The 16631-nt window shown below is 54.1% G+C and overlaps 1 protein-coding gene across 4 annotated transcripts in view; it reads right to left on the bottom strand.

Annotated features, from left to right (window-relative positions):
* CBFA2T3 (CBFA2/RUNX1 partner transcriptional co-repressor 3) overlaps positions 1-1631 on the bottom strand; it is a 91944-nt gene extending 90313 nt beyond the window's left edge. For all 4 annotated transcript variants that reach the window (XM_066242419.1, XM_066242420.1, XM_066242421.1 and 1 more), the window contains exon 1: positions 1334-1631. In XM_066242419.1, the coding sequence (XP_066098516.1) occupies positions 1334-1421 (88 nt within the window). In that variant the 5' untranslated portion in view covers positions 1422-1631. The remainder of the gene's footprint in view (positions 1-1333) is intronic.
* Between the last annotated feature and the right edge of the window lie 15000 nt (positions 1632-16631).

The raw sequence follows: 16631 nt of genomic DNA, 5'->3' as shown, positions 1-16631 counted from the left end.
CACCTCCTGGCCTCAAACTCTTTCACAGGTCAATACGCCCACCCCTACCTAACACCATCCAAACAAAATAGCAGCCAGCATTTCTCAGGTACATCTCCCTCTCCTTTCCCCTTTCCTGCTCTGGCCTGAGAGAGCCACTCCTGGACTCCAACAGGAAGCAGGAGAATGGGGTTTGATAGATAAGGACTTTGAGGCGCAGGTGAGGAAAGACTAGCCCAGAGTGCAGTGGTGGGTGGCAGAACTGAGCCGTTGGTCCCAGGACAGTGAGTGGGTCAGGCAGGGCTGTCTCAGAACAGGAGGGGATGGCTGGGTGGTGCCCATCAGGAGCTAGATGGGACCACAACAGGATCAGAATAACTTCCAGGGCCAGCGACCTGCCACCTCCCTGTAAGCATCTTATCCCCAATTAAGAGAAGCCAGTAGCATGCTTGTTATTGTGTGTGAAGTCAGGCCATTTTAGCTTTGGATGCGTCTGAGGTGACGTAGGAGCCACAGACCCAAGCTGGCCTGCTGGATGGCAGCAGGTGGGGACCTGCTCAGGGAATGTGGTCTCTACTCCAGAGGAGGCAGGGCCCACCCCTGGATTGGGTTGCTGAACAAGGTGCTTGGACCCTGAAGATAACTGCAACTGTGAGACGCGGGGCTGTGGGCTCTGGAAGGTTCCAAAGCCACCCATGTGGCTGTGGGTTAGGGAATGGGGCCGTCTGCTTGCAGCTCCTCTGGACCTTGTGTCCTTGGATAAGGTTCTATAGGGCCCCCGAGTACTTAACAGCCGGAGTCAGGGGTGATAGGAAGGACAGAGGCCAGGTTCTCCATGAACCCTACTTTCCCCGGTCCTGGCTGCAAATGGCGGGAACCCTGGCAGGGCTGCTCCTTGGCAAGGGCCAGGGTCCAGCCTGCACAATCACTTGCTCCTGGGGCCCTGGGCTAGGCCCCCTCCCCTCTGGCCTCAGTTCCTCACCCAACCTTCACACCTAGGAGAAGGGCTCTGTGTGCCCCCCACCTGTCTGCATACCACCTTCCTCACCGAATCTAGGACCCTGCCCACCGAGAGCACAGAGCCCACTCTCCTCTATGGGACTCAGCAGCCCCTTCCTCCAGCATCTGTCTCTAGGTGGGGCTCACCCGCCCAGCCTGGCACCTGTCGCATCCTCCCTGAGCCACCTGCCCCAGCTGTGCAGGACACATGCCCTGTGGGGAGGCTGTGTGGCTATTTGAGGTGAGTCAACACAGGAGGCTCAAGCTGTCAACAGAGCTGGGCAGGCAGCAGCTTGGAGATGTCATTCTCTCCAGCCACCTGCTCTGGCTTCTCTCCCTCCCCCCAGCCCCTTACCTGGGCCACTCTTCCTGGGACCCCGGGGAGCCGAGCAGCTGGTGGAAGTCAGAAGCCTGCTATCCAGCACCAGAGCTTCGTGGGACATGGAGCTGGAGATGGAGCTGGGAGACTGACTCCTGACCTGAGTGCAAGGCGGGAAGCCCTCCAAGGGCTAGCAGGGGCCACCGTGGGGCTGGGGTCAAGCTCGGCTGGAATGGCCTTTACTGACTTAGTGGCAGGTGAGGGGTCCTGGCCAGCGGGGGTTTCTGGGAGCCAGAGGCCTCTGTCCCCCAGACAGCTCCAGGCCTTGTAGCAGCCGCTGCCCTGCAGCCTGCCTGGGAAAGGGGCGGGAGGCCTCAGGGGCTCATGTGATTCGGGGCGGGCTTGGGGGAGGCAGGCCGTGGGGGAGGTCTCCCTGAAGCCTACAGGCAAGGCAGCCAGCTGTGTCACTGTGATAGTGTGGCTGGGGGACAGGGAAGCAGCCATGCAGCTGTGCCCACCGCTTCCTCAACAGGAACCATCTGGGCTCGGCCCTGCCCAGCCTTCCCTCTCAGCCATTCCGGTCTGACTTTCCAACAACTTCCTCCTACAGCAGGCCGGTGACACCCCACCCACATGAGCCCTGGCCTGCTGGGTGTGTTTCCTTGACCTGGGTGGGGGCTCAGGTCGGCACATGGGGTCAGCGTCCATCCTGGCTATGTCCCCTACCTGCAGCCCCTCCCACCTGCCCCCCCACTCTCCTGGGTGGGCCTGGCCCTGCCTTCCTCCTGGGGTGGTCTGGGTCTCTCCTCCTGCTACCCCATCTAGACTTTTCCTAGAGCTCCTTCTTGGCACAGGGCTGTGGGGGTCCTGATGTCCTGGCTGGGAGGTCCTTGGACACCCTTACTCCCACTTCTCACTGGATACCTTGGGGCAACAGGGGCCAGTTCTGGCCCATAGATGGAATTATGGAGTTGGGGCTACTTTTGTCTGAGGTACTCCCAAACCACATCAGAACCCTCTGTGACCACTCAGACACTAGGAGGGTGTCCCGGAGTCCCCTCCCCACTGGGCACCTCACTGGCAGAAGGGAGGCACATCATAGGTGCTAAAAAAGCCACAACTATGGTAAGACAGCACATAAGTGGCCTCACAAAGGACACGGTGTACCCGATTACCCACGCTCCTGTGCTGGCCCTGTGGCCAGCTCCCTGGTGACCAATCACAGCTGCAGGCTCAGCGGCCTCACTCTGGCCACAGTGTGTAGCCTGCAGACCCAGGGCAGGCGCACAGATTTCTGAGTTATTTTGATCAAATTGAGTTGAATTTTTAGGTAATACCTGCACGTGGTGATTAATTCAAGCAGCGCAGAAGGGAAGGAGCACAGAGAAAAGGAAGCGCTTCCCCTGCCCCCTTGTCTTTCCCTAGAGGCCTGTCCTGTCACAGCAGTCCTGTGGAGGCACAAGACTGTTTATTTCTCTAAGGGACTGCCACGTGTGTGGCCTGCCCACATGCCTCCAGGGCTCAGGTGGAGAGGAGTGTCTTGTGAGTCCCGCTAACCCCTGGGTGTCACCGTTGTCCTCATGGCCCTTTCTTGCTTCCCATGCTCTGACTGAGAGTGGGATTCAGGATCTGAGGGTCAACCTGGCTGACCTTCCCTAGCCAGTGTCCTCCTCGGCACGACACAGTGACTGCAGTGGCCCCAGCTCCCAGGCTGGAGATGAGGCTCTGCACTGACACACTGAGCATGGTCTGCCGCACGATCGGCACCCACAATACACCTGTGGCTCTGACAGCTGGCATTAGTATTCTTGTCGTTGTCATTGTTTTGTAGGCCTCAAGTAGTGGGGGGTTGGGCTTCAGGACCCAGAACTGAGAGGACTTGGGGAGGCACAACCCTCTGTAAAGGCACTAGGACGCAGCCAGGGTGGGGCAGCCCCCACCCCCAGCTTCAGGCAGATGTTTGGGTGTCTTGCACCTGTGGGAGCACCCCCTACAGATGGGATACTTCCACTTTCATGACAAGGCCTCTCTCCTGCTTGGTTTTCTAATTATTGACTGGTTTGGGTTGGAAAGAGAAGAAAGTGGCCCATGAGTGGAAAATGGGGTGTGCCCCAGCCCCTCGGTGGCCACCTTGAGGGTGCTTGCCTGCTCCCTGCTCCCCGCGGGCTGGGCAGTTGGTGTCTGTGGGGAAGCGGACGTTGGCTGTGGCTTTTGGAGCTGGGCGGCCTGGGAGATAAGGAGCTGAGGAGGAAGCGGCTGCAGCTGGAGGTAGCGCAGGGTGTGGGGTGCTGGGCTGGTCCCTCTTGGTCCCAGAGCTGCTCCCTCTTGAGACCATTACCATCTGCGGTAGGGGGAGGGGGTAGAGTGGAGGGAGCCGGAGACTTCCCACCTCCCCCACTCTTTCCTTCCCTCCTTCCTACAAATACTATGAGGGTCCACTCTGCGGTTACTCCGGTGCCCAGGAAAGCCCCGTTCCTGCTCTCTGGGAACCTATGAAAGACAGGCATTCAATCAATGAGGTCCATGGGGTGGTTAGGAGAGGTGATTCGGAAGCTGGAAGCCATATCTGAAGGATCAGTTAGGAGTTGCCCCTAGGGAGGTGGGGAGAACATTCCAGGTAGAGGGGCCCTGAAGCAGTCTCATGGTCTCACCCATAGGTTTTCAAGAATCTTTAGATGGCCAGAGAGCTGGAAGAAGGCCAGAGGGGGAGATAACACAAGGTAGAGGTGGGCAGGGAAGCCCACCAGGCTGGGTTTCATATTTTTGCCTTTTCTCATAGAAGAGTCCTCATGACTGCTAGCTGTATGAATAGGTAAATGCATGGATGTGTGGATGATGACAAATGGTTGGATGGGTAGAGAGATGAATGGGTGAATGAATGGATGGGTAGATGGGTGAGTGGATGGATGGATGGACGGAGAGGTGGATGGGTAGATAAATGATGGGTAGAGGGGTGATTGTTGGGTAGATGGACTGATGAATGGATAGTTGATGGATGAATATAAAGATGGGTGTATAGATGAATATATCAGTGGTAACATAATACTCTCATACCAGCCCTATTTAAAGAGGAGGGAGCTACATTACAGGGATGACATCCACGGTCACAAAGCCCCCAAACAGGGATATAAGTCACAAGGCAGCCCCAGATGAGGCTGAATGGGGAGATGAGAGCAGCTCCATGTGAGCCAAGTCAGGCCAGCACCCTCTAACCCAGTGCCTGGCAGGCAGCCAAACTCTGCTTCTGGGTCCTGAATAGGGAATTGCCAGATGGTGCTGGGTGACAGGGATGGGGCAGGAAAAAACCTGTCGCGTGCTCTTGCTCGGAGCGGCATAGGGCTGGATGCCTCGCCTGCCACTCACCAGCTCTGGGTGCCGCTGAGCAAACTCAGAGATATGGGGAAGGTGCCCTGTGTGTGCCTGAGCGAGTCTAAGGAAGGAAATGAAATGCTAACAGTGACAGCTATGGTAGTAAAGCTCCCATTTACCGAGCACTGAGATGTGCCAACAGCTTCTCGAGGTCCTATTGAGTCTGTTCAACACCGAATGAGACTGGGACCATTAATACCTCATCACTAAGAAACTCAGAGCAACCTCCCCATGTCACCTGCTCAGGCGGCCGGGGTTTGGGACACCGGCCGGATCTAGGCCAGGCCCTGGAGGGTGGCCAGGGAGCAGGGTGCAGGATCCTGCTGTGATGATGACTCCAACCTTCCCACACACAGCCCCTCTGACCCCACCTTGGTCTCTTTGCTCTTCACCAGCCCCACTTCCTCGAGCAGCATCGAGCTCGGGCAAGGCTGCCCATTCAGCAGAATAGGAAACCAAGGCTCAGAGGGATGCTATAGAGTGTCACCTCTGCGTGACCCAGGATTCCTGGGGATGGTGGGGTTGGCCTCAGCCCGCCCACCTGTAAAGCAACATCCTCTGGGTGCCAGGGTGCTGTCTACTCTGCTCCCTTGACTGGCCACGCTGCAAAGGGGAAAGCCCCTCCTGACCACTTTCCCTTCGCGAGGACCCAGGTGGAGGGGGTGGGGGTGGGGTGAGACCCTGGTGCTAGGCTCTGTCCTGGCTCCTGGTTTCTCTCTGACTCTCTGGGCTGAAGTTTCCCACGCCCCACAGCCAAACTGTCCTGCCTATACAGAAACTGCTTCCGGCCCCATTTCAGCAATGGCTGTAAGTGCCTTCCCTCTGAGTCTACGAGGATGTGAGCTCGGCTGACCTGGGCACAGTGTGTTTGATTCAGAAAGCACAGAAAGCAGCCTCTTCTGTTCTTGGATGTCATTTTTTCCCTTTTTTGTCCCTTTTTCTCCTCTCCATCCTGCCTTGGGGTTGGTGGCAGCTTCAAAGGGGAGGAGATTGGCTAAGCACACCAACTAACCTTCTATAATGTTTGCAGAATTGCCAGCAGCTCCCTTGGAACGCAAGTCCTTCCTTAACCAGGCCTCGCCTCCTCCCAGTTGGTAAAGACAGACTCCCAGCCTGCTTGAGGCAAAAATATGGCATATAGGGATGTATTTGGATGTAAATATTTGCAGCCGCAAGAGTAGCTGGGAGCTGAGGTCTTGTTCCTGTGTGTCTCCGTGGAAGCCGGGAATCTGGGCCATATGGTTCCTCGTCAAGCTGCCTCCCTTCCTCGTTGAGGCAGCAGCAGGGAGGAGGCAAGCGCAGGACAGACTGTCAGGGGTTAGTGGCTGCCGGGGCCCCCCTGGGAGTGTTTGGAATCTGGTGAATGGCCCTAGGTCCTGGCCCTGCAGCTTGCCAGCTGCCTTGTCACCTCCCCAAGCCTCACTTTTCCCATCTGCTTAGTGGGGCATGACCAAGCCTGCAGCTCTGGTGTTGAGGATGAGATGAGGCAGTGCAAGGAGCCTTGCCCAGTGCTGGCCTCGGTGAGTGCATGTGCCTGGCAGCCCTAAGCAGCATCGTTGTTATTTCTCTCTTCCTCACACTTGGCTCCAGTCCAGGTCAGGGAAAGAACCAGGTGTTTGCCTGTGGCCCCGCGGGTAAACCAGATGGCCTGTCACAGGATCATCTTCTCAAGTAGGAAGGAGGGTTCAGATGCTTCCCCTGGTCACACAGAGGACGTCAGAATTCCTGCCTCCTTCCCCCACCAGACTGAGCCTCCTCCAGAGGAGAAGAGATTGAAAGATGCCTGGGAGCCCTGGAAGACAGAAGCAGAGTCAGGATTCAGATTAGACCAAGGGAATGCCTCCAGTCAAGAGTATTCACTGGCTCGCCATCACCCATTGAAGCAAGACCGAGTTGGAGCTCAGCATTCCGGGCTCTGAGCAAGCCATCCTCCATGCTCACTTCCATGCCATGACTCCAGGCAGTTTTTATGAAATCCCCTCTTCTAGGATGTCCACCACTCTCCCTTCCCCCACAGTCACCTCAAGTGTTCTTTCTAAAAGCCATGGGGTTATGCATAATTTGAACTAGCAACCCTCAGAGATGGCCCAGTGTCGTGGTTCCAGACTGAGGTGCCCTAGACAGCCCGCCCCCCCAGGGAGCTGCAGGGCCCTCTCCAATTTTCAATAGGGAAACAGAGGCCCATGGAGGAGTGGGGTTCAGTGACTTGCCAAAGGTCACCAGGCAGTGAGTGGCTGAGCCATCCTGGTCTCCTCCTCTTCATGTTCTTCCTCCACCATGGGCCCCCAACCAGGGCTGGCAGCAGTCCCAATTGAGCCCAGGGGTTCATGGGCACAAAGCTTTGCATTTCTGTTGGGATTCATTCAGTTGCAAGCACCAGAGTACTCAGCTAACAGCGGTTCAACAAATGTAGACATTTAATTACCCGGCAACCTGGAGGAGGGGGTGCTAGATTAGGTGCAGAAAGTCAATGATGTTATCAGGGACCCTAGCTCTTTCCAGCCTTACTTTTATGCTATCGCTCACATGCTGGCTTATTGCCTCATGGTTCCAAGTTGGCTGCTGTAGTTTCAACTATCATGATTTCTGACCACTGCTCTCAAGTATGGAAGAAAAGGGTCCAATGAAGAAAATCTTTCCCAGAACCTCCCCTTTCAGTGTATTGGCTACATGGGTCACATGGCTGTGCTTAGGTGTGAGGGAGGCTGAGTTCATCCCTGGTCCTTGCCTTGGGGAGGGGATGAGCTCTCCATGTTCGCCTGGGAGAGTGGGGATGGAAGAGAGGGCTCAGAGGAGGCAGGCCCGGAAGGAGAGGTGGAGCTTCCCTGAGGCTGTGGCAGGGGTGGGTTTAGGAGAGAAGGGTGATCCTTCACGGTGGAACCTGGCTATGGACAGACAACACATCTTGGAATGGTGACAGTGGGGTGCAGGAGCCTGTCCTGGCGAGGGACTCAGGGCAGCTCTGCTGGAACTTAGACAAATGAAGCATGTGCCAGGGGCCGGGGAGCAAATAAATTCATACCTGCAGAGTGAGGGGCCTTTCTCTTCCTGGCAGAGGGTTAGGAGGCAGCAAACTCTCCCTGCTGGGCAGATTTTGAGAACTCGAAACTGGGCCCTGAAAACGGCACTGGTGTTTCCCTCTGCCTGGGGTGGCCCCTGCTGCCCGATCAGACTCTTCTCCACTGCTGGCTGTGGCTGGTGAGGGACGTGCTCTGGGCACCTGCGGGAGTCCGATGTCCTCTCAGCAATGCCCTCCTCCTGGGGCCTCCAGGAGGTCCACGCGGCTTCATGTCAATGCTATGCCTGTTGTCTGGCACGTACCAAGAGCCAAAAAAAAAAGGTTAGCTTCATCGTTCCACTTAAAATCTCAATTCTTACCTTTAAAACAATGTGTCCCTGATTCCTTTAGCTGTTCTTTCTATCACCAGACATTGATATTAATATTTATAGAAGTCAGGAATGTCTGTTTCTTCACGACCATGTTTCCAACACCTGGGGCTGTGTCTGACACATGGTAGCCAATCAACAGGCACTTGCTGAATGGATTAATGCGTGCATGAATGAGCGGGCTGCAGTATCCTCTGTACCAGGCCCTGAGAAGCCGGATGTGACCAGCACGGTCTGTGTCCACTTCCACGTGGTGGGCTCCTGTGTGAGTCTTTTTTCTCCTGGGCAGACTGGAACCACAGGTAGGAACTTGCCTCCCCACAACTGAAAACTGCACTCACAGCTGCGATCATGGGATCCTGGGAGAAGGCTGGCTAATGCCTGGAGAGTCTCATCCTCCTTAAGAACAAGGGAATATGCACAAAATACATCAGGTCTTAGAGGACCGTGAAGGCTGGGGAGAGATGCAACTTCGCACACTCAGCCTGCTGTGTTTGCAGCCCTGGCCTGTGTGGCTGTGATTGGGCAGGCTCCCTGATTGTCCTGGGCCTCAGTTTCCCCATCATCAGCCGGGAATATCAGGGTGTTGTGAGAGGAAGTACATTGTTCTCTGCAGAGCCCGAGTACAGAAGGAGCCCTGGACCAGGCAGGCCTAGCACTGCAGCTGACCTGCTGGAGGACCTTGGCTGCAGGACACCTTCCTGCACTGGGCTCCATGCGGCAGGCACCTCAGCCAGCACCATCTCCCATTCCCATCCTGAACAATTGCCCTGGGGTCGCTGTCTGCAAGATCCTGGTTGGAGCTCTGAAGTCTGAAGCTGCATCCGGTAGCCTTATCTCAGTTCCTGGGAACTTCCTCTGGGCTGGCAGCAAAGGTGGCCCCAGAGATACTAGGCGTGGGGGTGGGTGCTTTCCTGCCTGTGACATGATTAAGTAACAAAAGCAGTTGCTTGTGGGAAAATCAGCCTCGACACCCGCCATCTGGCTCTGCCCAGCCCTGCTCTGCTTCTCTCCCAATTTATCTCCCCTGGCCCAGCCCTGCTGGCTGCCCATTATCACGTTCAGGGTAGACTGGGAATTGCAATGTCCAGCGTCTTTGCAAATAACTTATACCGAAATCCTCAGCCAAACCCAAGGTACAACATGAGGATCATTCCCCAGGGGCACCTGGACTGTTTCCAGTCAGACAGCCCGGATACTTGCTCCAAGCAAGTCCCTGTCCCCTCCCCTCTGCCTCCCACACGACAATCTCCTCCCACCCCACCCTGCTGCAGGATGCTGTTTTGCTCACACCTGCGCTCTGTATGGGTTCACATCAGCCCCCAAGTCTAACTGAATCCAAAAATATTAAACCGGGGCCCATCTGTTGGCCAACTGATGAACGCAGATGTGCTCTGGATTTCAGAAGCGACTGGCAGACAGTCAAGGCTGTTAGAAGAGGCACCTGCTGCCCCAGTCCCCCCACTTCCGCTGCCCCTCCCAGCCCCAGGATCCTGGTGGCCAAAACAACCCCCTCCTCTGGAAGGGGCTGGCTCCTCCCCCCACCTCGATCAGGACCCACAAAGAGCCTCACCCACCAGCTGGGAGGCAGACCCTCCCCCTAGTCCAGCTGGGCCCTTTGCCCTGAACCCCTCATTGTGAGCCCGGCCACAGGGTTATAGCAGAGACAGGGCCAAGGATTCTGCTCTGAATGGAGACACACAGTGGTTCAGTACCAGGCACCAGGTACAGCCACCTCAGGGCATTTGCATCTGCTGTTCCTTCTACCTGGAACACTCTCCCAGGGAGCATGTGGCCTGCTCCCCCATCGCCTGCAGATCTTTGCTCAGACAAGGTTGGAAGTAAATAAATATGACTGTTTTTATGTCGCTTTGAGACTCAGATCAAGAACTCTACTTCATGTTATGAACATCTTTACTGGTTTTATTTCAAGAGGGGAAGAGAAATGAAAAAGGAAGATGTTCCTCCCTTCCCTATCCCCCCATGAAGGAGGGCAATGACAGAAGCGGGAGATGAGAGAGGAGGCTGTGATTCAGGAGTGCATGGAAGGGGCTGGACCACAAAAGCCATGGTGGGGTGGAGAGAAGGTCCGGGAATCTGGGTGCAGCTGGAGGAAAAAACATCAGGACAGTCTGTAGATGAGGAAACAGGTCTGAGACGTGGCTGCCCTGCCTCCTTCCTCTTGTCAGGTTCCCACTTCCACTCAGGCACCTGACAAGAGGCTCTCCTATAGTCACTGCCTGTCTGGTTCTAGGGACAGCCAAGTGAGTGGTGGCCCCAGGCCCAGGGGTCTGGATGGCTGGGTAGCAACCAGGGCCTGCCCAAAGGGACACAGGCCATCGCAACCAAATCCTGGGGATTAGGCCCATCACTGGACAGGTAGGGAGACCTGCGTCCAGGCACTGGGAGAACATGGCGGGCCTCATCCACCTATATTCTTTCTGGGCTTTCGCCCTGGGTTTTTTACAGGAATGTAGGTGTGCAGGGCTTCTCACAGCGGCTATGGGGACTATGGGCCAGCCGGAGGGTAGTCTCCTTTTAAAGCACTTTCTTCTCTCCCTTCTTCCCTTTCACTGAACCTAGGAGGTACTGAGGGCCATGGTCACCCCAGGCAAGAGCTGGCAGACCTGGAATTTGAACCAGAGCCTCCTTCAAGTTTTAGACATCCACATGCTCTGGTTCCTGATGACTGAGCTGTGGGACCTAGGCCAGCTCTGCTGTGCTGAGCAGCCAGACTAGGTGCCCCAAGCTGCACCCTCCTGGCAGCAGTCCCAGCCAAGAGCCTGTGGGAGAGACGATGGGCTAGGGATCCATCACACTCTGCGCTCTTGCAGACCCCAAGCAAGTTCTCAGAGCAAGGACTCTTTTTTTTAAAAAAAAATTTTTTTTTGTATTTTTCTGAAGCTGGAAACGGGGAGAGACAGTCAGACAGACTCCCGCATGCGCCCGACTGGGATCCACCCGGCACGCCCACAGGGGCGATGCTCTGCCCACCAGGGGGCGATGCTCTGCCCCTCCCGGGGGTCGCTCTGCCGTGACCAGAGCCACTCTAGCGCCTGGGGCAGAGGCCAAGGAGCCATCCCCAGCGCCCGGGCCATCTTTGCTCCAATGGAGCCTTGGCTGCGGGAGGGAAAGAGAGAGACAGAGAGGAAGGAGGGGGCGGGGGTGGAGAAGCAAATGGGTGCTTCTCCTATGTGCCCTGGCCGAGAATCGAACCCGGGCCCCCCGCACACCAGGCCGACGCTCTACCGCTGAGCCAACCGGCCAGGGCCCAGAGCAAGGACTCTTTACCCAGGAGATCCGGGACCGCTGTCTGTCACCCAGCCTTCAGAAGCCTCAGTTTTCTCATCTGTCAAATGAGCATCCTGGTGTTTTTATTAAGAATTACCCAAGCCCTGGCAGGTTGGCTCAGTGGTAGAGCGTCGGCCTAGCGTGCGGAGGACCCGGGTTCGATTCCCGGCCAGGGCACACAGGAGAAGCGCCCATTTGCTTCTCCACCCCTCCGCCGCGCCTTCCTCTCTGTCTCTCTCTTCCCCTCCCGCAGCCAAGGCTCCATTGGAGCAAAGATGGCCCGGGCGCTGGGGATGGCTCTGTGGCCTCTGCCTCAGGCGCTAGAGTGGCTCTGGTTGCAACATGGCGATGCCCAGGATGGGCAGAGCATCGCCCCCTGGTGGGCAGAGCGTCGCCCCATGGTGGGCGTGCCGGGTGGATCCCGGTCGGGCGCATGCAGGAGTCTGTCTGACTGTCTCTCCCTGTTTCCAGCTTCAGAAAAATGCAAAACAAACAAACAAACAAACAAAAAAACAAACAAAAAAAAAGAATTACCCAGATGAAACTATATATACATAACACAGAGATACAGATTACAGGACAGCAAATCCCAGAGGGAAGGGGGGGGCGGGAGTTAGGGGGAGGGGCAAAAGGAATGTAAATAGGGACATGGAGGAGGGGGGAGGGTGTTATTTTCGGTGGGATACTTGAATCCATGTTAACACAATAAATTAAAATTAATAAAAAATAAATTAAAAAAAAGAAAGAATTGCCCAGATCTGTGGTTTTCAAGGCTTTTGAGTACAATTGATAGTGAGAAAAACATTTTATATCCTGCTCAATATTTACACGCTCATGTGTGTTGTAAAAATAACACTTGTGTTACTAATATTTATGTAGATATAAAATTTGTATATGTATTATATACAAGTTTATGCTGAAAAAGTTGTGTAAAACAACACTATGCTTACCCTTATGGTAGTGGTGATGCTTCTATTTTATGTATCCTAGTGTTTCTTTAACCTTTTTATTGTGAAACAAACACAGTTCTGTGTCACTATGGCTGGCAGCCTCCAGAGCCACCTGACTCTGTCACCTTCCTCCCTGACTTCTCTCCTGACTTCTGTGATGTTCAGTCCCCTGCTTTTCTTCACCTTTTAGCCATCACTCTGTTTCTCCCTAAATGCAGAGTGCAGGTTGATCAGTGTGTGCCTGGGACCATGGTAGCTCTGTGTCCTCTGTCCTGTGTGGAGGAGTGTAGCTGTTGTGTTTGCACGGTCATCCCACCTAACATTCCTCAATCAGAAGTCGCCTCTCTCTCTCTCCATCCCCTGGGCTATGTTCTCTGATGTTCTTGCATCTTCTGGTGCATGGGTGACCTGCTCAGTCCTTGGTTTGCACTTCTCAGCTGTCATATTTTTCATTTTATTCTACAGGATTTCACTATAGAAATGCAGGTCATAAAACATATGCCGAGTGAAAGAAGCCGGTCACAGAAGGCCAGGTGTCATTTGATTGCATCAATATGAAATGTCTGAAGAGGCAAATCCATAAGAGATACAGAGTGGATTTGTGGTTGCAGGGGCCGGGGTGTTGGGGAAAATGGGGAGTGACTGCTTAATGGGGTTTGAGATTTCCTTTTGGGGTGACAAAAATATTCTGGAACTAGATGAAATTGCTCTGGGTGTGATGTTAAAAAATTTGTGAACAGCTGCTGCACCCAGCCCTCTGAGGCCCCTGGGATCCCAACCTTGTCTTGGTCACCCTAGCCCCTCCCTCCAAGGCCCTAAGAGTCTCCACCATCCAGCAACTAAAGGAGTGGTACCAGGTCAAGGTGGGGTCTAGGACCCTGCTCCCATTGACAGCCGTGCCTGCTCTGACAGCACACGCGAGTATGCCGGGGACTGCGGAGACAAAGTCTCATACACTGGGTGCTTTAAACTACAGAACTGTATTTTCCTACAGCTCTGGAGGCCAGAAGTCCACAACCAAGGTGTCAGGAAGGCTGGTTCCTTCTGGCTCTATGAGGAGAATCTGCCCAGGACTCTCCCAGTCCTGCAGGTCTGCTGACAATTGTTGATGTTCCTGGGCTTGCCATCTCTACCTCCATCTTCACATGATGTTCTCTCTTTGTGTCTGTGTTTAAATTTCCCCTTTAGGCAAGGAGACAAGTCATATTGGCCTAGGACCCACCCTAGTGATCTCATTTTAACTAATTACACCTGCAATGATCCTAGTTCCAAATAAGGTTACATTCTGAAGTACTGGGGGCTAGGACCTCAACATGAATTTTGGGGGAACTCAGTTCAATCTATGGTGGTTAAATATCCTGAACTTCACCTTTGCGCCAACCCTGGCTTTCCAGAGAGCAGGTGCAGGGTGGGGCCAGGGTAGGATTTAAATGGCCAGATGGGCTCACGCTCTGGGACGGGCCTGCTGTGAATTGGTGTAGCTTCAGGGTGAGAACCCACTGTGCCCCTGGCGCTGCTCCACCAGCCACCTGCCAGGCACCTTTCGATTTATCTCACCTGAGAGGCTTGGACAGACCTTTGAGAAGATAGTCACACTTCATTGGGTCAATACTACGAGTTTTGAGACTGAGACAAAAGCAGTACTGATTACTGAGTACCTGAAACCTGGATAATTATGTTAACCAGTATCACCATAATAAATTCAATTAAAATTTTTTTTAAAAAAGCAGCATTGATTAACTGTGCCCTACTAGTACCCCGATAGGTTACTGACCCGGGCTATGACCCTAGCCCAGCCACCGTGCCCGGTGGATCCCAATGCAGGAGGGTGCGGATCTCCTGCTGGAGCTGGGGAAGGGCCACTGCAGGGACCCTCCCTTGGGCTGAGTGGGAGTAAGTTATTTTAACATTACTGAGAGAGACCATTTACACTCACTTAAGGACCACCTTCTAAGGCCTTCTAGGATCTGAGATGAGGCTGCCGCCAGGGCAGGCCAGGATTTGAGAGGATGTCAGCCGGGTTGCCCTGTCACACCTCAGGCTGCCCAAGGTGCCCACGGCGGTGGGCCAGAGCAGAGAGGTAGGTGGGCCTGTGGAGTTGCCCTCCAGCCTTTGATTACGCCATTCCACCCACCTGTACCACGCTGCCCACTGCCTGATTGTGAGGTGGAGGCAAGCTGGCCTACTGGCCCCTGGAGGCCTAGTGTGGGCTCTTCAGACTTGTGCCTATTTGTAGGAGGGGGCTGAACTCTTTGTCAACAGTTTCACCCTCACTTCTCTCTCTGTCCCTCTCTCTTCTTCTCTGTGTTTTCACTCTCCCTCTGTCTACCTCTTTCTGCGTCTTTCTGTCTCTCTCTCTCCCCCGCCTCCACTCTCCCTGCCACATGCGCCCCCTCCCCCGCTGTGCTAAAGCAGGGCCATTGCTGTGTCACCCTCCCTCGCTCTGGCCCGCCACCACCCCTTAGCCGACTTTCCCTCATGACTGGAAATTATAAGAGAAATCCCCTCAGAAGCCTGAGAGTGCATGTCTGTAGGGCCCATGGGCAGTGCTGTCGCTGTTGTGTCCAATTCTCAGATGAGGAGATTGAGCCTGGGCAGTAGCAGCCCAAAGTTGTTCGCCTCAGAGCTGGAATTGAAACCAGCTTTTCTGGAGCCAGAGGCCACCCTCTTTCCACTTTGTCACCTGCACTCCCTGCACTTAATGCAGCCACAAGCTGTCAATAAGCCACATGTCAGCCCTAAAGATAGAGTTTAGGGTAGCATAGAGTAGCTCACCTTGAGCTAGTGAATCCACTATTTTTTTTTTTTTTTTTGTATTTTTCTGAAGCTGGAAACGGGGAGAGACAGTCAGACAGACTCCCGCATGCACCCGACCGGGATCCACCCGGCACGCCCACCAGGGGCGAAGCTCTGCCCACCAGGGGGTGATGCTCTGCCCATCCTGGGCATCGCTATGTTGCGACCAGAGCCACTCTAGCGCCTGAGGCAGAGGCCACAGAGCCATGCCCAGCGCCCGGGCCATCTTTGCTCCAATGGAGCCTTGGCTGCGGGAGGGGAAGAGAGAGACAGAGAGGAAGGAAAGGGGGAGGGGTGGAGAAGCAGATGGGCGCTTCTCCTGTGTGCCCTGGCCGGGAATCGAACCCAGGACTTCTGCACGCCAGGCCGATGCTCTACCACTGAGCCAACCGGCCAGGGCGAATCCACTACTTTTAATAGAAAAATTGCCTCGACTGAGGAAAAAATTTCCAGAATTGTGGTTGTTCAGTGTTTTCTGGGGAAGGTTTTAAGAGAAGACATGAAGGACTATGTCAACAACCACCACTGTTGCTCCTGGGCCCATGGCTGACACCACCCATTCTGGGGACCCTCACCCCCGATGAGTATCTCTGCTGCCTGGGCAGCTTGCCAGGTGAGGGGAACAAGGTCCTGGTGCCAGTCTCTCCTTGGGCATGGGTACTGTATTGTCTCCATTAAAAGCTCCAAAGCAGCACGAGGTGCCCGGGACCCCCTGAGGGTACTCATGTGCTTTTCTGCCCTTGTCTCCAGATGCTCAGATTAGACCCCCACAAGAAGTTCTGGAACTATTATCAATCCAGCATGTCTGGCTTTCAGCAACAAAAAAATTACAAGGCAGGCCAAAAGGCAAGAAACAGCGCCGTCTGAAGAGAACAAGCAGGCCAAAAACCAGACTCAAACATGACACAGATGCCATAACTATCACACAGGGAATTTATGATAACTATGATTAATATGTTAAGGGACCTAGGGGGAAAAGTGGACAACAGGCAAGAACAGATGGGTAATGTGAGCAGAAATATGCAAACTCTAAGAAAAAAAAAAGCTAGAAATCAAGACTGTAACGGAAATGAAGAATGCCTTCAATAGGCTTGTTAGAAGATTCAACAGGGCTGAGGAGAATCAATGAACTTGAAGGGAGGTGAATAGAAAATTCTTAAACTAAAACAAAAAGAGAAAAAGTTAAAAATTAAAACCAAGAAAACATCTGAGAACCATGGGACAATATCAATTCCAGTATACACATAACTGGAATCCCAGAGGAAAGCAAGAGAATAGAGTAGAAGAAACATTTGAAGTAATAATGGCTGAGAACGGTCCAAAATTAAGGACAGACACCAAACCACAGATCCTGAAAGTTCAGAGAACACCAAGCAGGATAAAAACAACACAACAGGAAAACACACACCTAGGCATATTATGATCAAACTGCAGAAAACCAAACACAGAGAAAATCTTGAAAGAAGCCAGACAAGGAGCCTCACCTTTGGAAGAACAATGGGCAGCATGGATTTCTTGTCAGAAGCCATGCAACAAGAACA

This window comes from Saccopteryx bilineata, chromosome 9 (assembly GCF_036850765.1).
Source record: "Saccopteryx bilineata isolate mSacBil1 chromosome 9, mSacBil1_pri_phased_curated, whole genome shotgun sequence".
NCBI classification, from domain to species: domain Eukaryota; kingdom Metazoa; phylum Chordata; class Mammalia; order Chiroptera; family Emballonuridae; genus Saccopteryx; species Saccopteryx bilineata.
This window is presented reverse-complemented; position numbering and strand designations above follow the sequence as displayed.